Source organism: Plecotus auritus (assembly GCF_963455305.1).
Source record: "Plecotus auritus genome assembly, chromosome: 3".
NCBI classification, from domain to species: domain Eukaryota; kingdom Metazoa; phylum Chordata; class Mammalia; order Chiroptera; family Vespertilionidae; genus Plecotus; species Plecotus auritus.
The window spans coordinates 93,612,173-93,635,263 of NC_137772.1; the positions used below are offsets into that span (position 1 = coordinate 93,612,173).

Consider the following 23,091-nt stretch of genomic DNA (forward strand, 5'->3'; position numbering starts at 1 on the left):
TGAATCTCATGAGTAGACCTGATGCCAGACAACCCAGTTCTTCCCCATATGTCCTTGGATTCCTCAAGCCACTGCCTCCACACTGGAGATGAGAGAGAGTTAGTCCAAGTAAGTCCATGCACCAGCCCTTTAAGAGACTGCTGGGACTCCGGCAGTCTCGTCACTCAGCCACAAAAGAAAATCCCCACTGGTCTTTACAGCCTGAAGTTATGGGGATTTCTCTTCCCGGCACTGGAACCCTGGACTGAGGGGTCTGGTGTGAGGCTGGGACTCGTTGCTCTTCATGGGAGGCCTCCACAATTGAGATATCCCTCCTGATTAAAAAAATGCCACACATGGGTGTCAGACTAGCCCATTCCACAACTCCGCCCCTCCTATCAGTTTCAATGTGCTGTCTTCTTTAATTCTCCAGTTGTAGCACTTCCATTTAGCCAGATTTCAGGCAGTTCTGAATGATGGTTGTTCTGTGTTTTAGTTGTAATACTGATGTGGTTGTGAGAGGCAGCAAGTACTGGAATTTATCTATGCCATCATCTTGGTTCCACCAATTATCACTGATTTTTTATCCACTTATCAACTGATGAGCACTTGGGCTGTTTCCAGATCTTAGTTAATGTAAATAATACTGTCATGAACACAGGGTTTGAACATGTATGTTTCCTGATTGGTGTTTAAGGATTCTTAGGACATATTCCTGGAAGTGGGGTCACTGGGTCAAAAGGCAGTTCCATTTTTAATTTTTTGAGGAAACTCCGTACTGTTTGCCATAGTGGCTGCACCAGTCTGCATTCTCACCAAGAGTGCAACAGGGTTCCCTTTTCTCCACATCCTTGCCAGTCCTTATTTGTTGATTTGTAAATGACAGCCATTCTGGCAGGTATAAGGTGATACCTCATTGTCATTTTAATTTTCATTTCTCTAATGATTAGTAACATTATTTTTTCATATGTCAACTGGCCATCTGTATGTCCCCTTTGGAGAATTGTTTATTTAGGTCCTTTGCCCATTTCTTAATTGGGTTGTTTGTATTCCTGGTGTTGAGTTGTGTAAGTTCTTTATAAATTTTGAGTATTAATCGCTTATGAGATATATCATTGGCGAATATGTTTTCCCATTCAGTATATTGTCTTTTCATTTTGTTGATGGTTTCCTTTGCTGTGCAAAAGCTTTTTATTTTGATGTCCCATTTGTTTATTTTTATTTTGTCTCCCTTACCTGAAGCTATACTGTATATCAGAAAAAAATATTGCTTCAAGAAATGTTCAAGATTTTACTGCTTGCTTTCTTCTAGGATTTTTATGGTGAACTTAATTTTTCTAACCACAATATTCACTGTAAAACTTGCTTTATTACAAAATATATGAAGATGTTCAATTTGTTTCGCTTTAAGTTGAGCAGCAGCTTAACTCTTCTTAAACATACTCCTGCCTGGCGCCATTTTGGGGCTCAGCCCATCTGGTATCCAGGTGACCTAAAAACTGGTCACCTGATGATGGGACAGCTCTAGCTGTCTGACACAGCTCCATAAGACATATGTTAAAGACTAGCCTTCAATATCAATTGCTGAGTAACTCAAACCCCTTGGTGGTCAAGAGCTATGCTAATGTTCAAACACGAGACATCATGACCTATTTATTTTCTCTTCGTGTTAACAATAGAATAACTTAGAAGAAATACATTGGCAAAAGATAGAAATGAACACAAAATAAAATTAAAATATTTTAAAGCTACTCAGCTTTATGACAGCTTAATACTTTCGACCAATAATGAACTCTTGAAGGAAACAGTATTCAGAAAATGGACAGATTATGTAACCAAAAAAACACCCTGAATTCCACTTCCCTTTCAAATACCACAGTTTTGATGCCCTTCTAAAATAAAAGTATTTGAGATTGGTTGAAAGAAATAGGGAGAAAGAAAGATTAAAACACCACCTTAAAAAAACCACAAGTTCTTCAGTTTTTTAAAAATTCATTTTTGTATATTATATTGAATTATGTAATAAATCAAGTACTAGTATAACAATAAAAGCACTTAGGAATAGGTTACTCAAACAAATATTTGTACATGAATGTTCGTAACAGCATTATTCACAATATTTAAAAGATGGAAACGATCCAATTATACATCAATAAATGAATAAATGAAACGTGGTGTATACATCCAATGGAATATTATTCAGCTATAAAAAGGAATGAAGTACTGATAAATGCTATAACATGAATGAGCCTCAAAAGCATTAAGTAAAAGAAGCCAGACATAAAATGTTGCATGTCGTATTATGCTATTATAAAATATCCAAAATAGAAAAATGCATAAAACAAAAACCAAATTGGCCAGTGGCTGGGAGGAGAAGGGAGAATAGAGAGTGGCTGCTAACTAGGTACAGGGTTTTCTTTTAGGGTGATGAAACTGTTTCAGAACTTGTTATTGATGGTGGTTGCACAACACTGTGATGTGCTAAATGACTCTGAATTAAAATGGCTAATTTTATGTATATGAATTTCACCTCAATTAAAATGAAAGCACTTAAGGGGAGAAAGTAATCCATAAAATGTTTCATAACATATTAATAAATTTTATTATGCAAATCTAATTTGGGGAAAGATATTAAATTTAATGGAAAATAAAACATTCTAGAACCTAAAAAAGCCCACAACCAGGAAATATGCAAGCAAACCGGTCAGCTGGTAGGACTATTTTTCCTGGGTGGAAATAGCCCTGAACTTTCTTACCTACAGACAGGAGGCGCCAGGAGACAGCGGGAGTGGCAAAGCAGGCAAACACGTCGTCGGTGCAGGAGAGGTGGGTGAGGTGAGGCAGGACCACGGACTGTCCCCGGCACTGGCCCCACATGTACACGTGCCCGCCCTGGGTCTTGGCAGCAGATGTGTGGGCAGAGTGGCAAGCTGCAATTTCTACTACCCTGAAAATTTTTAAGAAAAATGGATGTGTCATTTATATACAACAAAAGCCCACAACAAATCACACAAAGTAAACAAAAAGTTTATGCTTAGAACACCTCAAAAAACAGCTCAAGATTGAGAAACATTAGCTATCATGTCCTGTAGACAAAACCAAAAGATCAGAACAAGAGTATTGTATTTCTCCTCTCCTGAGTGCCCTTAACTTCTCATCCTAACCTCTTTCTAAGATAAATAATGCATAACTATTGAGAAAAACTTGGAAAAAGGGACTAGAGGCCTATTAGGGTCGCCAAAGGAGGAATGCAGGAGGCCAGAGTGGTAAGGGGTTATAAATTTACTAGAGGCCCAGTGCACAAATTCATGCACGGGTGGGGTCCCTCAGCCTGGCCAGTGATTGAGGCCTATCGGGGGGGCTGGCAGGTAGGGGGAGGGGCTGCGGGAGGTTGGCTGGCCAGGAGGAGGACTCATGGAAGGTTGGCTGGCGGGGGAGAGAGAGGGTCTGCGGGAGGTTGGCCGGACAGGGTGGGGAAGGGGCCACAGGAGGGGGACAAGGAGGGAGGAGCCACGGGAGGTTGGCTGGGGGAGTGCACTGACCACCAGGGGGGAGCTCCTGGGTTGAGCATCTGCCCCCAGTGGTCAATGTGTGTCATAGCGACTGGTGGACCGGTTGTTCCGGTCATTTGGTCTTAAGGGTCACTTAGGCTATATGCTAATTAGCTGGGCATCATGACCACTCAGGAGGAGCAGCATGCGCAGATGGGTGGGAGGGGACTGCGTGCCGCCCCCAGTCCCAGCGGCCACGGGGAGGCTGGGGCTGGGGGCAGGCCAGAGCAGAGACACAACACACAGGAGCACCTGCCCCTACCCCAGCGGACACAACACGGCAGCCGGCGCTACGTGGCTCAGGCGCGAGTCTCAGCCCTCCGTGGGTAGCCTCCTCACATGGCGGGAGGCGGGGCACCTCCTCACATGCTGGGCCTCTGGTAAATTTATAATCCCTTACCAATGTCCATTGTGAAGTGACCTAAAGATCAATTCCCAGGGGAGAGGGTATCAATTCAATTATTTGATCAGACCTAACAAAACCAAAGTAAAGTGGACTCTGACAAAATGTGCTGACAGTTATGGGGGCTTAAACTGTAGCAAAAATAAAAAATACTGTCTTCGATATACCATTTCCTTTCAAATACAACTTTTTCTCTCATCCCTACCAAAGCTCACAACACTCATTAGGCTGATAAGCACTGATCTAGGGGTCATGAACTCTGAACACACCAAGCCAAATGGAAATCAAGCCAAAGTTACTACATTTCTCAGTTAGCTTCTTATGCAGGGACCCAGAATCAGAAGTCAACATTCTAAAACTTAGCAAGTAAAACCTCACAATTTGTCTGAATAAACATTAAGCATCTAGAGGAAAACCAAGATGGCGGCATAGGTAAGCACCTAAACTGCTGCCTCGCACAACAATATCAAAACTACAACTAAAAGACAAAACGGACACCATCCAGAACCACAGGAAAGCTGGCTGAGTGGAAATTCTACAACTAGAAGGAAAGAGGAAAGCACACTGAGAATCAGAGGAGCTGCAAAAGGCTGAGGTACAGAGACGCACGAGCGCATGGAGAGGACGGGCGGCTGTGTGCACAGGCGGCTGAGTGCGCGTCTGGCTTTCTAAAGTGGGAGGGAGACGGAAGCTCCTGACTGCGCTGAACTCCAGTTCCAGGCGAGTTTCTGGGAACCCAGATTCATTTGGGGAGAAACTGGACTGTCAGGAAAAGAGAAAACACACTGAGACTCAGGGGAGCTGCGGAGACAGAGGTCTGGAGGCACACGCACACAGAGAGGATGAGAGGCTGAGCACACAGCTGGCTTTCTAAAGCAGGAGGGAGCCGGAAGCTCCCGAATGCGCTGAACTCCAGTTCTGGGCGAGTTACTGGGAACCCAGACTCAATCGGGGAGAAACTGGACTGTCTGGCAGCGGGCAAAACTCGAGGGCGGTTTCTCTCAGAGGTGCTTGCAGTGATTACCACGGGACACTGAGACCCAGGGGCCTCATAGGGCAGGGCTGACGGGAAGCCAAGGCTGTCTGCTCCGCCCTGAAACTCTGCCCCATCCAAGCTGAGCACAGAGGCTTTTGCAATTTTGCAAGTCTTGTCTCATAAGGGTGTCTCAAGCACAGAAGTTCTCCCAGCGTAGACACAGATGATCCTCACAGCCAATTGCCCTGGAGGTCAATTCCTCCCAGTGATACCAACAACAATCAAAACTTAACTACAACAAAGCTGTACACACAGTCCACAAAGGGGTGCACCAAGAGTGTCCACCTCAGGTAACTGGGGAGGCTGAGCCACTGGGCCCTATAGGACACCTAGCACACAAAGCTACTCTACCAACTCAGGGAAGCAGCCAAAATGCAGAGAGACAAAGACACAGATCACAAACGAAAGAAATGGAGGAAAGCAAAAGACTGGATATAGAGTTCAAAACCACGGTTATAAGGTTTTTCAAGAATTTCCTAGAAAAGGCCGATAAATTTAACAAGACCCTCGAGGATATGAAAAAGGACCAACTAGAAATTAAACATACCCTGACTGAAATAAAAAATATTATACAGAGATCTAACAGCAGACTAGAGGAACGCAAGAATCAAGTCAAAGATTTGAAATACAAAGAAGCAAAAAAAACACTCAACTGGAAAAGCAAAAAGCAAAAAGAATCCAGAAAGTTGAAGATAGTGTAAGAAGCCTCTGAGACAACTTCAAGCATACCAACATCAAAATTATGGGGGTGCCAGAAGAAGAGAGAGAGCAAGATACTGAAAACCTATTGGAAGAAATAATGACAGAAAACTTCCCCCACCTGGTGAAAAAAATAGACTTACAAGTCCAGGAGGTGCAGATAACCCCAAACAAAAGGAATCCAAAGAGGACCACACCAAGACACTTCATAATTAAAATGCCAAGAGCAAAAGACAAAGAGAGAATATTAAAAGCAGCAAGAGAAAAACAGTTAATTACTTACAAGGGAGCACCCATACGATTGTCAGCTGATTTCTCAACAGAAACTATGCAGGCCAGACGGGAGTGGCAAGAAATATTCAAAGTGATGAATAGCAAGAACCTACAACCAAGATTACTCTACCCAGCAAAGCTATCATTCAGAATTGAAGGTCAGATAAAGAGCTTCACAGATAAGAAAAAGCTAAAGGAGTTCATCAACACCAAACCAGTATTATATGAAATGCTGAAAGGTATTCTTTAAGAAGAGGAAGAAGAAGAAAAAGGTAAAGATAAAAATTATGAAAAACAAATACATATCAACAAGTGAATCTAAAAATCAAGTAAATTAAAAATCTGACGAATAGAATAAACTGGTGAATATAATAAGAATCAGGGGCATAGAAAGGGAGCAGACTGACAATTCTCAGGGGGAAAGGGGTGTGGGGGGTGCGGAAAGAGACTGGACAAAAATCGTACACCTATGGATGAGGACAGTGGGTGGGAGGTAAGGGCAGAGGGTGGGGTGGGAACCGGGTGGAGGGGAGCTATGGGGGGAAAAAAGAGGAACAATTGTAATAATCTGAACAATAAAGATTAAATTAAAAAAAAAACATTAAGCATCTATTCCAGTAACACACATTACATCAAATCAATATTTAAACAGATAATGACCTTTCAAAGGCAGATTTTATTTAGATATTGTTTTAGTTGGCTCAACAAAAAAGTCTGTACTTCAACATGGTGACAGACCCTATTTTACTTCCCTACTAAATGGGCAACAAGAAGTCTGTAGGAATTATACCAGGATGTATTAATGGCTGTCAATCAGGAGGTTATTTTAGAAAGCTCATAAGAATCATACCAACTTTATGCTCATTCTAGATGGTACTAAATCTCTTTCTTCAAAATGAGAATGTTAATAAACAAGAGTTACAAAGCCGAACACCACAGCTCCAGCACACACAGTCCTAAGTCCACAATATACACACAACCCCAAGACATACTACAGCCAAGTTACCTTTCTTTCTCCACCATGATGTGTGTTGGGTTTAGCAGGTTATTTTTATTGCCAGTTCCAAGCTGCCCATACGTGTTAGCTCCCCAGGCATAGAGCAAGCCCTCATCTGTTAGTGCTAGAGTATGTGCATAGCCGCAGACAATCTGCAAGTAAATTTAAATGATTACCATAAACAGAAAAACAGGGAGGACAGAGAAAACATCTACTTAAAGATTACGGCCAGCTTCTACAGAATGCCAATTCATCATCAGGTGTGGAGTAACATTCTCTGAAACTTTAAAACAGCATTAGGAAAGCCTACACCTGAGACTACTGAATTTTTCAATCCTTTTTTTTTACTTGTCAATACTGATGTGCTACCACCATGGTGTTCCTTTTCATTGTCAGAATTTAGGGAGGATATAATATTAAATGTGAAAGATTCAGGCACAGAGTATTATCCTAAAATATTTATCGAAGAGTAAATTTCCAATATTCTTCCAAGTCAGAGCAGGGAACTAGATGGAGACCAGCAGCTAAGAGTCTACCACACATACCTGGTTCACGCACACGCTGTGCAAAGCTGCCACTCGCAAAGGGGTCAGCTGATTGACATTGTTTCCCAAGCCCAGCTGACCATTGCCATTGTAACCCCAGCCATACACCTTGGAGAGAGAAAGGGAGAGAATGGGCTTTTAAAAGTGATAGTAAGAGGGAACAGATAAACAAATCAGTTACACTTTTTTCACTTCCAACATCCATACTGTACTTGGTGTGATCCTACACTGATCTCCAAATAGATGTTTTAGGGGTGGGGAATTAACAGAATTTTGCATCAGTTCCTACTCCATAACTTACTAGCTAGATAATCTTGGGCAAGTCTTTAATCTTTGTTTTACACATGAGGAAACTGAGTTTCATTAACAATTATTAAGCACCTACCTGTCCGGACCTTGTGAAAGGTACTAGGAATGCATCTTTAATCACAGTTTAACAGAGGGGATGAACTATGCAAATTTTCTGTAGCCAAGTGGCAACCGCTATAATAGAGAGATAATCTAGCCAGTGGTTCTCAACCTTTCTAATGCTGCGACCCTTTAATACAGTTCCTCATGTTGTGGTGACCCCCAACCATAAAATTATTTTCGTTGCTACTTCATAACTGTAATTTTGCTACTGTTATGAATCGTAATGTAAATATCTGTGTTTTCCGATGGTCTTAGGCTCTACAGCAGCGGTTCTCAACCTGTGGGTTGCGACATAATTTTATGGTTGGGGGTCATCACAACATGAGGAACTGTATTAAAGGGTCGCTGCATTAGAAAGGTTGAGAACCACTGATCTAGGCACTGTAGGAGCAGAGAGGAGAAAGGATTTGGCTACAGAAAGTGAAGGAAAGACTTTTGAGAAAGTGGAGATTTGGGAAGGGCTGAATGATGGATGAGGGGGAAGGCACTCCAGGTAGAGGACACAGAATGTGTTGGAGGCAGGTTCAGAAGACAATAGGTGGGCCTGGCTGGACACACATGGGATAGAAGGAGAAAAGACTAGAAGGAAAGGTAAGGGCCAAGGGGATAAAGTGTTAAAACACATACCAGGGAAAGTGGAATGCTTCTATGGGTCTTTCACTGAAATATTTTAAAAACAGAAATTAATATACTTAAATTTTCATTTTGGAAAGATCATGCTGGCTGCAACATGAAGGGGAACTGGAGTGTGTATGAGAGGCAGGAAGATCAATCCTACATAATAAAAGGGTAATATGCAAATTGTCCCCTTGACCAGAAGTTCAACCAGAGTTTGACCAGGGGACAGGGCCAGCCCACCAAATGCCTGCAGCCCCTCCCCCTGGCCAGCCCCGCTCCCAATCAAACCCCCAACCCCTGTGGGGGGCAGGGCCGGCCTGCCAACCTCCCTCGTCCCCTCCCCCTGGCTGGCCAGGCCCGATCAGCCCCAATCAGGGTGGGCTGGCCAGACTCCTGCACCAGGACTCTAGTCAGTAGATAAATTGGTCTCCCTTTAGCAAACAGGTGAGCTCTGATGGCATTCCAAACCAACATAGTTGCAGTGGGATCAAGAGAGAGGGAATGGATAGGAACTAAGATAAAGAGGGGGATGTGACAGAATGTGGTAATGATCCCTTAGAGATCTGGAGTGAAAGGGGAGTCATCAGCTGAAAGTAGCAGGGTTGAGCATAGGTGTGACAGAATTGTTAGACGTTTAGAATAGACAGTGTGGGACACAGGAAATACTATTGACCAGGAACAATTAAGGGTCTAGCTCAAATTAGAAACCCAAGATGTGTGGTGGCACCACGCCCCATGGCAATGCAGGGCAAGTAAGAATTGGCTGGGGCTTTTTTTTTTTTTCCAATCTTCACCCAAGGACATGCTTATTGATATTAGAGAGAGGGAAAGGGAAAAACATCAATGAGAGATAAACATTGATTGGTTGTCTCCCTGTAGGCACCCGACCAAGGATCAAACCCGAAACCTAGGCATATGCCCTGACCAGGAATCAAACCTGCAAACTTTCGGTGTATGGGAAGATACACTAATCAACTGAGCCACACCAGCCAGGGCAGCTAGGGCTTTTCAGGGCGATGTGACAGAGGGGAAAAGGGGACGTGGACTTTTGGGTACTAGCAACATATGGTTAAAAAGCACTTTCAATATCAGAAGTGCAACAGGTTTGAACTTCCTGGAGATAAATGTGGCAATAGACATCAAAAATTTTAATGACATACTCACCCAGAAATCTTATTTCTGAGAACTTATTCTATAGAAATCCTTGCCTAAGTGTACAAAGATACACACACACACACACAAAGAGTTACACAGAAAGTCAGTGCAACATTGTTTATAGCAACAAAATATTAGAAACAATTGAAATGTCTTTCAGTAGAGCTCTGGTCACCCATACAAGGAACACTAAGCAGTCATCCTTTCTAATAAAAGAATAATATGCAGATTGACCATCACTCCAACACACAAGATGGCTGCCCCCAGGTGGTCAAAGATCCTGCCCCCATGTGGACACAAGGTGGCCACCACAAGATGGCCAGCAAGGGAGGGCAGTTGGGAGGGACCAGGCCTGCAAGGGAGGGCAGTTGTGAGCTATCAGGCCAGCAGGGGAGGGCAGTTGGGAGGAACCAGGCCTGCAAGGGAGGGCAGTTGGGGGCGATCAAGCCTGCAGAGGAGGGCAGTTAGGGATGACCAAGCCGGCAGAGGAGGGAAGTTAGGGGCGACCAGGCCTGCAGGGAAAGGCAGTTGGGAGGGACCCAGGCCTGCAGGGGAGGGCAGTTAGGGGTGACCAGGCCTGAAGGGGAGGGCAGTTAGGGGTGACCAGGCCTGCAGGGGAGGGCAGTTGGGTGGGACCCAGGCCTATAGGGGAGAGCAGTTAGGGGAAAACAGGCTGGCAGGGGAGCAGTTACGCATCAATCAGGCTGGCAGGGGAGTGGTTGGGGGTGATCAGGCTGGCAGGCAGAAGCAGTTAGGGGCAATCAGGAAGGCAGGCAGGCGAGCAGTTGGGAGCCAGCAGTCCTGGATTGTGAGGGATCTCCGACTGCCCTCGAGGGGTCCGATTGGAGAGGGTGCCGGCTGGGCTGAGGGACACCCCCCCCCATGCACAAATTTTGTGCACCGGGCCTCGAGTCTATATAATAAAAGTCCAGTGACCATCACAGTGGAACGACTGGAATGACCGGTCACTATGATGCACCTGCCACAGGGGCTGCCACCAGCGCTGCTGCCAAGCCCAAGGGCCCCAGGGCCAGATGCGTGGCCGCCGCCAAGGTGCTAGTAAAGAACATGAAGGTGGCCAGCATGAGATGAAGGCTCTGTAGGACGAATTCAATCAGCTGGGCACCAAGATGATCGTCATCAAGGCTGGCAGGTCAGGGCGCCCCTCTCCTCACTGCGACCCTCCCCACATGGCGCCAGTCTCAGGCAGTGGGCTTTGGCTTGATCCACATGAGTGAGACAGAAGCGGGTGGGTAGAGGGGCACGGCCTGGCCACCTGCGGGTCCAGCTCCTTAGCTCTTCAAGTCCCAGCTCTAGTGACAGCCGCCTGGCGCGCCGGGCCAGGGGGTACTGCTTGGAAGGCCAGGAAGGTGGTGGAAAAAAACCCTGTGGACCTGCTGCCCGACCAGCAGCCCAGGACCCAGCAACGCCAGAAAGGGACTGGCTCAGAGCACACCAAGCCTGGGGGGAAGGCAGCTGCCTGTGAGGGGCCTTGCCACCAGCCGGCTCCCAGTGGATCCCACCTCAAAGGAAACTTGGTCTTTGGTTCCTTAGTTCAGTCTATCCCGGCTAAAGAGGAGCAGCTGGGCACATTTTAGGGGAGAATTAAGACTCTAAAACAGTGTGTTCTGTTCTGGGGAGATTGCTAACTGGCTGTCTTAGGCCTAAATTCCAGGTGATTGTGGGGCCTGGCTCTGCCACGAGGCCCGCATCTTCCAATTAACCTGTATTTGTTGTAAGGGCCCAAAGAGAAGAAGGGGAACAGTTTTTCGATGCAATGGATTTGGCCAAAAGGCAAAGGCGAGTGCGGGCTGTGTCTATTGTACACACAGAGACACCAGCTCTGAGTCCCCCTGGCTAAAGAGAGCTCAGGGCCTGTGTGCAGAGAGAGCCTTCTGGTAGTTTCTGTTTCCTTGCTGAGGCCGTCCTCCCTGGGAAGCCTGAGGCCCATGCTCAGCTCCAGCTCAGTGGGCCTCCTCCAGGCCCCTCCGCCAGCCGGCCCTGCCCCTGGTCAGCACCCCCAACCCTGATCAGGGGTGGGGCCAGCGGGCCAACCACCCGCAGCTCCTGCCCCAAGCCAGCCAGGACCGATCCATGCATGAATTTGTGCACTGGGCCTCTAGTGTATAAAAAGCAGCTACAAATGGTCTGAAAATAGATTCAGGTAAAACACATGTTGTTACACAGGGAAGTTACAGAACAGCAGAGCAAAGCAGTAGGCATAATGATTCCATTCTTTAAAAAGGTAATTATATTTACCCATATATAATTATTTAAGAAGGAAGTCCAAAAGGATATATATCAAACTATTAACAAGATTGGAGAAAAGATATTCACATTTTACTTTATATGTTTTATTTCATTTGTTTTCCTTTGTTAAAATAATCTCATAATAATAATCTTAAAATCAAATTTATTTTTAAAAAGGAAGTGAAGAATATTGGAATGGAAGATGTCATATGACTATCCCAAGGAATTCCTAAGTCAACCAGGATATCAGGATTGATTCCAAAAATAAATTAACACACTCTATCACCCAAGGCACAATTCCACATGTGTGTGCCAAAGATGTATTTTTGGGTAATTTTTGTGTACTAAGACATGCAGAGGTAGTGACAGGTCCTTTTAAGTAGAAGTTGCAACCAGAATAATTTTCTAAAAATAACCATTCATTCGAAGGTGACCATGAGAGAGGGTCACTGAAAAGTGGGTTTTTAAAAGTGGTTAACAATAATCATGACAAAAAAAAATCTGCTTTTGCAAGTTGCTTCTTCCTGTGAACTAACATTCCAGATATAGGCAGGTAGTTCTAGAGACATCATGCCCATTGGAGTCATCAACTGCCTATAAACATCATCAGCTAACTTCATAAAGTGCACAGTTGATTTTTCATTGGAAGAATGAGGTATGTAAAATTTTAATTGGTTGATTAAATCGCAAACAAATACCTATAAACATTAAGCTTGGATCTTCCACAAAAATAATATCTATAAACATTAAACTTGGATCTTCCACAAAAATAAAATTTAGACACATTAGAATCTTTACTTACAGATAAATTTAAAAATTCACACTGAGGCCCTGGCCAATGTGGCTCAGTTGGTTGGAGCATAGTCCTGTACACCAAAAGGTGGTGGGTTCAATTCTTGGTCAGGGCATATACTCAGGTTGTGTGTTTGATCCCTGGTTGGGTGAGTGTGGAAGATAACCAATCAATATTTCTCTCTCACATCGATGTTTCTCTCTCTTTCTCTCTCTCCCTCCTGCCCTCCCTCTTCCTCCCATCTCCCTTTCTCTCGCTAAAATAAATTAAAACCAAAATTCACACTGAGGAGCAAATATTCTCTGGTTACTCCTCAGTCAGTAATCAGTTAGCTATCAATGGGGTATCAAAACAAAGCACTATTGCTTCCACAATCTAATACATGCACCTTATGAAAAAGATATTTCATTAAAAGAAGAGGCGGGGGGAAGGAATGCAAAGATAACTCACCTCACCAGTGTCAAGAACAGCCATGGATGAGGTCTGACCACAGGCAATGCCCACCACCCTCTTAATATGTAAACAATGTGTAACTTTTCGAGGAGTAGGTTGATTTGCTGTAGATCCTGATCCCACCTGGCCACAGTTGTTATAGCCCCAAGCAAATACCTACACAAAAGAAGGGGAGGAAAGATAATGGTAAGGGTAAAAATTCTACAATCATAAATAAATCCACTTAACAGAGTACTTACAATGTGCTAAATGGCTCTGTGTGCTTTACTGCATTAACCTATTCAATCATCATAGTAACCTGTACTGTGACCCTGGGGTAGACAATATTACCATCCCCATTTTACACATGGAAATGGAAATGCAGAGAGGTTAAGTGATTTGCTCGAGGTTCCAGAGTTAGCAAGTAGTAGAAGTGGAAGTTGAACCCAAGACAGTCCAGCTGTGGTCTTCACCACTACGCTGCATTGCCTCTACAATTATGGCAGCCATGTATGTTTTTTAATCTGGCATCAATTAAAAATGAAGTATATGCTACATAAGAATCGTGACATGAAAAAAATCTGCTTAACTCTTTGGCCATAACATTTTTTTTTTTCATGGAAACTTTCAAAACCACATTATGCTTTTTCCCTGTCCAATACTGGACATTCATAACCTTTCCCAATGACTCAGGACCATCATTATTATAATTAACAATCATAGTTCCACATCATAACATAGCAATGACCAGAAGTACTATAGAGACATTTATCCCTACAGAAATGACAACAAGCTGTTAGTCTGTTCTTGGTAATAGTTCCTCTGCATCCTGCTTATTACTTTTGGCCTGTAATCTGCCATAACCTGAAACCAGCTTTCTAAGAAAAAGAGAGACATAAACAGATCTCTAAGCTAGTTAAAGTCTAGTAACAAAGATGAAAAAAAGAACAAAACATCACTTCAGGTTAATTACCAAAACATTCTATCAAACAGGAGTGTGATCAGAGAGGAGAATTAGGGGAAGGGGAATTTTGGCAGTAGAGACAATAAACTTCTACACTAGGGCAACACTTCCTGAAAGTAGATTCACAGGAATATCTAGTATAATTATGCAAATATTTAGCACAATTATCCAAAGTAACATGCTTAAGGTAAAAATTACCAGGAATCTAAACTGTACAAATTAGTAAATTCCAATTTCAACATTCTTCTGGCACTTCTCAAATACCCTAGTTCCCTTGCAATGCAGCTTTTATTTTAAAAACTAGAGGCCTGGAGCTCTGATTCGTGCACCGGTGGGGTCCCTCAGCAAACAGAGGCCAGGAGGGTGGTGGAAAAAACCCTGTGGACCTGCCGCCCCACCAGCAGCCCAAGACCCGGCACCGTCAGAAAGGAACTGGCTCAGAGCACACCAAGCTTGGGGGGAAGGCAGCCGCCTGTGCCCTCTCACAAATCGAGACCCCTCAGGGGATGTAGTAGTGTGCAAAGCAGCAGGCGGCTGGGGAGGAGACCGGGCACCGTGCCACTCCCACTCATCCCGGCCCTGCTGTGCCTGCCACCGTGCTGCCATGGAGGCAGGAGAAGCTCATGCCACCGCAGCTGCGCTCACCAGCCGTGAGCCTGGTGCCTGGTGCCCCTTAGTCAGCTGAGCAGTGCTCCCGCTGTGGGAGCGCACTGACCACCAGGAGGCAGCTCCTACATTGAACGTCTGCGCCCTGGTGGTCAGTGCGCGTCATAGTGACCAGTCAAACGGTCGTTCAGTTGCTTAGGCTTTTATATATATAGATGGGGACTGTAGTTCTACTAACCAAGAAGCAGACTAGGAAACAGTGGATTCCGGGGCATAATGCCTATATGCTAGCCTGGCTCCAGCCCATCCCAGCTATGAAACCTTGATCTCCCTGAGCTTCTTTGGTTTCTTCATGCATAACCCATCCTACATAGTAAACTGTAACACCACTGAAGAACTTTAATCAGGGAACAAAATGACCTGATTTCTGTTTTAGAAATCACAGGAGGTGGAGAAATAATACTGGACAGGTAGATCAATGAAAAAGCTGTGGAATAAGAGATCAACAACAAAATCCAAGAGAGACAACAGAAGTCCAAGTAACAAGGCTTGACCTAAGGTTATGGAGATGGAGAGGAACAAAATGATATGAGATTAGAAAGTAGAATCAACAGGATGAGTAACCTTTAAGATATGCATGGAACTTGTGGGGTAAACAAATAGTACAGTTCCTACTGGAATGTTGGTAAAGTTACTTTCTATGACATCATTACATTTACTGAAAAACAAAATACACCTTAAGGGATAGGGTAATTAAAAAGAAAAGTACAGAACACTGTCATACACCTCTAATTTGTAGTCTTAGTAAACAGCATGAGACTCAACTGCTTTAAGGCTGAAATCTACCGTCATCAGAGTGTTCCTGATCACATAATATAGGATGTGTTAGAAAAAGAGTATGTTCCTACAATGTGTTTAGCTACACACACAGGGCTACTATGTTCACACTATACCAAGTACAATATGGTCATTATATTTTTGGCACTTTCACAATAGTTAAAAGGTAGAAACAACCCAAATATCCATCAACAGATATACGAATAAACAAAATGTGGCATATAAATATAATAGAATATTATTTTGCCTTAAAAAGGAAGGAAATTCTGACACATGCTACCACATGGATAAATCTTGAAGACATTTTGCTATGTCAAATAAGGTAGTCGCAAAAGGATAAATACTGTAGATTCCATTCATAGGAGGCACCTAGAGTAGTCAAATTCATAGATACAGAAAGTGATTGCCAGGGGCTCAGGAAAGAGGAAATGGAGAGTTAATGATTAATAGGTACAAAATTTCAGTTTTGCGAGGTAAAAAGAGTTCTGTGGATGAACGGTGGTGATGGTTACAAAACAATGTTAAGTGTAGTTAATGGTACTGAACTCTACACTTAAAATGGTTAAGATATCAAATTTTTTATTATGTTTATTTTACCACAATTTAAAAAATAAAGAATAAAAGCAAGGTACTTACCTCTCCATCAGCTGCCAAAGCCATTGAATGATGGGAGCCACAAGCTACTTCAACCACTTGTTTGATCAAGAGATTGGTACAGACTTGGATGGGAGCAATGCCTTGGTTGGTTGTCCCATTCCCAAGCTGGCTATATCCATTGTGGCCCCAGGCGTAAACAACTCCATCTATATAAGATGGCCACACACAAAGAATCAGCTCCAAGAAGAAATGGCATCCCTGTACTTTTCCCCCAGATTTTCCCTCATTCTCCAACCTTAATTTTTTCACATTGCCCTTCCTCCCTACAAAGTAACCACTGATACGGGGTGGAGGAAAGAGAAAATAGGATAGACAGACGCAAAATTGTTAAAGAAAGGACTAACATAGAAAGATCAGCTTTGTGGTCAGAAGTCAGCTTATATATAAAAACATTTGACCTTCTACACACTTTGAATCATCTCAATAGTTTCTGTGTCAGGTACCAAGCAAAAGGGAAAACACAGAAAAGTTCAATACTAATCTTTACCATCATTTTACCAAATACCAAGTCTCATGGAACTGTTGGGAGTGTGTGTTACTCACTCACAAAATACAGAGGAAAGAGGTGTACTACTTACAAGAGTTAAGAGGTATACTTTTTGTATAAACTATACATAAAAATCACAAGCTTCTCTCAAGCAGACTAGTGGCGTAAAATCTGACTGAATTTTTATGACTTTATCTTTTTGGGATTCTGATAGAGGTCACTTTTCTGTTATGTGTCCCTCTCTGGAAGTATCATTGTTCCATGCATTTCCTCCCACAGCATGATGAGTATCAAGAGCAGATATACCAGAGTTACACACTTTTCTCATGTCTTCCCATGGTAATAAAGCATCCTACTTTTTAAGGACAATCTATGTCTGGCAACAACAAAATCCAAGAGAGACAGCAGAAATCCAAGTATTATTATCAGGCTGCTGACTCACTGACTACAGTCCCCAAGCAATCAAGGTCCGGCACTCATACTTAAGTAGGTTTCTGATTATCTACTCTAGAGGTACTATAACTCAACAAAGTCAGGGTTCTCTTCCAGTACAAGCCAGATCTAGAGAATATCTGACATATGTCTCACAAATTTTTCCTTTATAAATTTAAAAATGTAACATAATGGTAGTAAAATGCTTCAAGTTACTTTCTAAAGTGAGACAAATTGATTTTAAAGTTCAATGGAAAGAACAAACAAGAAAAAAACCCATTTTAAAAAGAACCTAGAAGATAGCTAACTCCATAAGTTATTAAGCTATAAGAAGTTTCTAAAACTAAAATTAATACTAGGACATGAACAAACAGACCAACCAATGAAATAGAATTCAAAGTCTAGAAATAAACCAATTGTATATGGAAATAAAAGCTATGTCAGTTGGGGGGGGGGGAATGGACTTTTTACAAGTTGGATTGATATATGGTAATTGGGCAGTCATATTGAAAAATTAAACTCATTCCTCACATCATGTACTATAACCTCCCAATAAATCATTTTTATATCTACAAAAATAAAACCATATAAGAACTAGAAGGAAAAAATTAGTAAATTCCTCCATAACCAGGGAGTAGGGAAAACTTTCCTGTAACACAAAATCCAGACACAATAAAAAGAGTGATAAATCTAGTTATATTTTTGAAAAAAACTTTACAAGGAAATAAATACTATGAGCAAAGAAAAACGTTAATACTGGGAAAAATATTTGCAATTTCTATTACTAAGCGATAATCTCTAATATAAAAAGAGCTTCAAAAAATACAAAAGGAAATAACTAAGAACCCTATAGAAAAATGATGAGTATCAAGCGTAGATATCCCAGAGTTACACACTTTTCTCATGTCTTTCCCATGGTAATAAAAATGTCCTGGCTTTTTAACGACAATCTGTCTGGCAACAACAATATCCAAGGACAATATATGAATTAAGATGTGTACTTTTTGTATACATATATACTATACTATAGTGTGTGTGTGTATGTATGTGTGTGTATATGTATGTATGTGTGTGTGTGTATATATATATATATATATATATATATATATATATATATATACACACACACTTCATTGATGTTTCACAATGAAAGAAATGTAAATGGATCTTAACTGTATGAAAAGATGCTCAACCTCACTCACAAGGTAAAAAATGCAAATAACAGAAGATCAGACTCCACTAACCAAGACTGACCTACCCACTACCATTGATGAATGCCCACTACACCAGTAACAGAACCACTGCAGAGCTCCTGATACAGCACCACCCCTCAGGAGACCAACTAGCTATTTGGTAGCAAGATGACTCCAAATGGACCCATTCCATCCTGAAAAGAGCAGCCATTCACACTGACAGGAATCAACATCCCACCCAGATAAGGGTTTCCTGCACATAGGGCCCCAGCCAGCACCATTATATGAGGGCTTACAGAGTAATCCACTGATATAGGATCCCATAAAACATCTGATCAGACCAAGGGACTCACTTCATAGCAAAAGAGGTGCAGCAGGGCTCATTGGTCCTATCATACACTGAAGCATCCAAGAGCTGTCTGCTGAGACAGCACTGACAAGCTGGCTTGGCACCCAGGTGACACATGGAAGTCCTTTGGTGTACACCTGCCCCATAGTGACAGTAAACAGAAATGTGCAGCAGCCATGGCCAGAATACAGCATGGTCAGGGGCTAGTACTCCTTAGAGATGAGAGTCTGGGTCTCACAATCAGGTGAGCCACCCAAACCAGGTGCTAGCCAAGTGTGAAGAAAATCTAGAAGAGGGTTCTAGAGGAAAAAGGCAATGAGGATCAGTTGTGGCCAAGAAACTAGCTGCAGCGCAGAGGCTATAATATATCTCAGTAAAGATCTTTTTATGTATTTTCCCTAGGAAAAGAGGCCCATCAGAATCCTGAAGGACTGGCAGTACATGACAGAGACCTAGTGAACGCTGTGCTGTGTCATCCAGGTGTCCCCCAGGATTAAGGTCTTGCTCCCCAGACGCTGACAGTGCTACTGTAAGTCCTTTCCAGATTTGCCCTTGGCAATTTCTTGTTAATTATTATTTTACTCTTTAAAATAGTATACATACATCTTTCTTCTTTTTTTACTTGATGAAGCATAGGAAAAGTTAATTCCTTCATGAGATGGCTCTTAGTACAAATTCCTTGGAAATTTTCAAAGCAATCCAATCAATCCAACTGGATGCCAGTGTCCACTTGCCAAGCTGCCTCTAACAGACCAAGGATGAAGCTTCAGGATCACTTGAGGATTAAGAGACAAGCAAATTTACCCAAGGATGTGCCAGTGAAACAATACCAAACTAGAAGGAAGAGTGGGGAGTGGGGAAGGGAGAATGTAGAGGGAGGCAAAAAAGCATTCCACGAATCTTTTTTTTTTTAAATAAATCTTTATTGTTCAGATTATTACAATTGTTCCTCTTTTTCCCCCCCACAGCTCCCCTCCACCCGGTTCCCACCCCACCCTCTGCCCTTACACCCCCGCCCCGCACTGTCCTCATCCATAGGTGTACGATTTTTGTCCAGTCTCTTCCCGCACCCCTCACACCCCTTTCCCCCGAGAATTGCCAGTCCACTCCCTTTCTATGTCTCTGATTCTATTATATTCACCAGTTTATTCTGTTCATCAGATTTTTTATTCACTTTTTTATTTTTATTTTTTTTAATTTAATAAATCTTTATTGTTCAGATTACAATTGTTTCTCCTTTTTCCCATAGCTCCCCTCCACCCGGGTCTCACCCCACCCTTTGCCCTTACCTCCCCCCACACTGTCCTCATCCATAGGTGTACGATTTTTGTCCAGTCTCTTCCTGCACCCCCCATACCCCTTTCCCCCTGAGAATTATCAGTCCACTCCCTTTCTATGCCCCTGATTCTATTATATTCACCAGTTTATTCTGCTCATCAGATTTTTAATTCACTTGATTTTTAGGTTCACTTGTTGATAGATATGTATTTGTTGTTCATAATTTTTCTCTTTACTTTTTTCTTCTTCCTCTTCTTAAAGAATACCTTTCAGCATTTCATATAATACTGGTTTGGTGGTGATGAACTCCTTTAGCTTTTTCTTATCTGTGAAGCTCTTTATCTGACCTTCCATTCTGAATAATAACTTTGCTGTGTAGAGTAGTCTTGGTTGTAGGTTCTTGCTATTCATCACTTTGAATATTTCTTGCCACTCCCGTCTGGCCTGCATACTTTCTGTTGAGAAATCAGCTGACAATCGTATGGGTGCTCCCTTGTAAGTAATTAACTGTTTTTCTCTTGCTACTTTTAATATTCTCTCTTTGTCTTTTGTTCTTGGCATTTTAATTATGTGTCTTGGTGTGGTCCTCTTTGGATTCCTTTTGTTTGGGGTTCTGTGTGCTTCCTGGACTTGTCAGTCTATTTCTTTCACCAGGTCGGGGAAGTTTTCTGTCATTATTCCTTCCAATAGGTTTTCAGTATCTTGCTCTCTCTCTTCTTCTAGCACCCCCATAATTCTGATGTTGGTACGCTTGAAGTTGTCTCAGAGGCTTCTTACACTATCTTCAACTTTCTGGATTCTTTTTTCTTTTTTTTGCTTTTCCGGTTGAGTGCTTTTTGCTTCTTTGTATTTCAAATCTTTGACTTGATTCTTGTGTTCCTCTAGTCTGCTGTTGGGTCTCTGTATAATATTTTTTATTTCAGTCAGTGTATGTTTAATTTCTAGTTGGTCCTTTTTCATATCTTTGAGGGTCTCATTATATTTATCGGCCTTTTCTAGGATATTCTTGAAGAGCCTTATAACTGTGGTTTTGAATTCTATATCTAGTCGTTTGTTTTCCTCCATTTCTTTCATTTGTGATCTGTTTCTTCGTCTCCCCATTTTTCACTGCTTTGGTGAGTTGGTAGAGTAGCTTTGTGTGCTAGGTTTCCTATATGGCCCAGTGGGTTGGCCTCCCCAGTTAACCTGAGGTGGACACTCTTGGTGCACCCCTTTGTGGACTGTGTGTACAGCCTTGTTGTAGTTAAGTTTTGATTGTTGTTGGTATCACTGGGAGGAATTGACCTGCAGGCCAGTTGGCTGTGAGGATCAGCTGTGTCTACACTGGGAGATTTTCGGTGCTGGAGACAGCCTTATAGGAATAGCCTTGCCAGATTGCAAAAGCCTCTGTGCTCAGCTTGGAAGGGGTGGAGTCTCAGGGCGGGGCAGACAGTCTTGGCTTCCCGTCGGCCCTGCCCTTGCGCGCGAGTCTCCAGACCTCTGCCTTCCGTGGTTCCCGAGTTTCCGCCTTACAGTCCAGATTTCCCCAGTAAGAGCGTGGGTCCCCAGGGGCTCGCCCAGAACTGGGGTTCAGTGCAGTCGGAACTGGGGTTCAGTGAAGTCAGGAGCTTCCAACTCCCTTCTGCTAGGGATAGCCTGTGGTAACCTCCGCAGTCAGTTTTTGTGCACACTTGTGCCTCCAGACCCCTGCCGCCACGGCTCCCCTGAGTCTCCGAGTCTCCGTGTGCCTTTCTCTCTACCTGACAGTCCAAACTCCCCCTGTATGAGCCTGGGTCCACAGGGTTTCGCCCGGAAATTAGGTTCAGTGCAGTCGGGGGCTTCTTTCCCCCTCCTGCCAGAGAAAGCCAGCCAGGCACTCCGCCACCCTTCCTCTCAGCGCGCGCGTCTCCATACCTCAGCTCTTTGCCGCTCCTTCTCCATGAGATTTCCTCTTTCCTTCTAGTTGTAGAATTTCCACTCAGCCAGCCTTCCTGTGGTTCTGGATGGTGTCCGTTCTATCTTTTAGTTGTAGTTTTGAAATTGTTGTGCGGGGCAGCAGTTTAGGTGCTTACCTATGCTGCCATCTTGGTTTCTCCCTATTCACTTGATTTTTAGATTCACTTGTTGATAGATAGGTATTTATTGTTCATAATTTTTATCTTCACCTTTTTCTTCTTCTTCCTCTTAAAAAATACCTTTCAGCATTTCATATAATACTGGTTTGGCAGTGATGAACTCCTTTAGCTTTACTTATCTGTGAAGCTCTTTATCTGACCTTCAATTCTGAATGATAGCTTTGCTGGATAGAGTAATCTTGATTGTAGGTTCTTGCTGTTCATCACTTTGAATATTTCTTGCCACTTCCCTTCTGGCCTGCATAGTTTCTGTTGAGAAATCAGCTGACAATCGTATGGGTACTCCTTTGTAGGTAACTAACTGTTTTTCTCTTGCTGCTTTTAAGATTCTCTCTTTGTCTTTTGCCCTTGGCATTTTAATTATGATGTGTCTTGGTGTGGTCCTCTTTGGATTCCTCTTGTTTGGGGTTATCTGCGCCTCCTGGACTTGTAAGTCTATTTCTTTCACCAGGTGGGGGAAGTTTTCTGTCATTATTTCTTCAAATAGGTTTTCAGTATCTTGCTCTCTCGCTTCTTCTGGCACCCCCAAAATTTGGATGTTGGTACGCTTAAAGTTGTCCCAGAGGCTTCTTACACCATCTTCAAATTTTTGGATTCTTTTTTCTTTTGGCTTTTCCAGTTGGGTGTTTTTTGCTTTTTTGTATTTCAAATCTTTGACTTGATTCTTGCGATCCTCTAGTCTGCTGTTGGATCTCTGCATATTACTTTTTTTTTTAAAAAAAAATATATTTTATTGATTTGTTACAGAGAGGAAGGAAGAGGGATAGAGAGTTAGAAACATCGATGGGAGAGAAACATCGATCAGCTGCCTCCTGCACACCTCCCACTGGGGATGTGCCCGCAACCAAGGTACATGCCCTTGACCGGAATCGAACCTGGGACCCTTCAGTCCGCAGGCCGACGCTCTATCCACTGAGCCAAACCGGTCAGGGCTGCATATTACTTTTTATTTCAGTCAGTGTATGCTTAATTTCTAGTTGGTCCTTTTTCATATCCTCGAGGGTCTTGTTAAATTTATCTGCCTTTTCTAGG

The 23,091-nt window shown here is 42.9% G+C and overlaps 1 protein-coding gene across 7 annotated transcripts in view; it reads right to left on the minus strand.

Annotated features, from left to right (window-relative positions):
* RCBTB1 (RCC1 and BTB domain containing protein 1) overlaps positions 1-23,091 on the minus strand; it is an 83,616-nt gene that overhangs the window by 28,289 nt on the left and 32,236 nt on the right. For all 7 annotated transcript variants that reach the window (XR_013960214.1, XM_080661923.1, XM_080661919.1 and 4 more), the window contains 5 exons: positions 16,186-16,352; positions 13,161-13,319; positions 7,484-7,591; positions 6,948-7,090; positions 2,736-2,926 (listed from right to left, as the gene is read on the minus strand). Coding sequence is in view for 6 of the 7 variants with exons in the window: in XM_080661923.1 (XP_080518049.1) it covers positions 2,736-2,926; positions 6,948-7,090; positions 7,484-7,591; positions 13,161-13,319; positions 16,186-16,352 (768 nt within the window). In the remaining variant the exon portion in view is untranslated. The remainder of the gene's footprint in view (positions 1-2,735; positions 2,927-6,947; positions 7,091-7,483; positions 7,592-13,160; positions 13,320-16,185; positions 16,353-23,091) is intronic.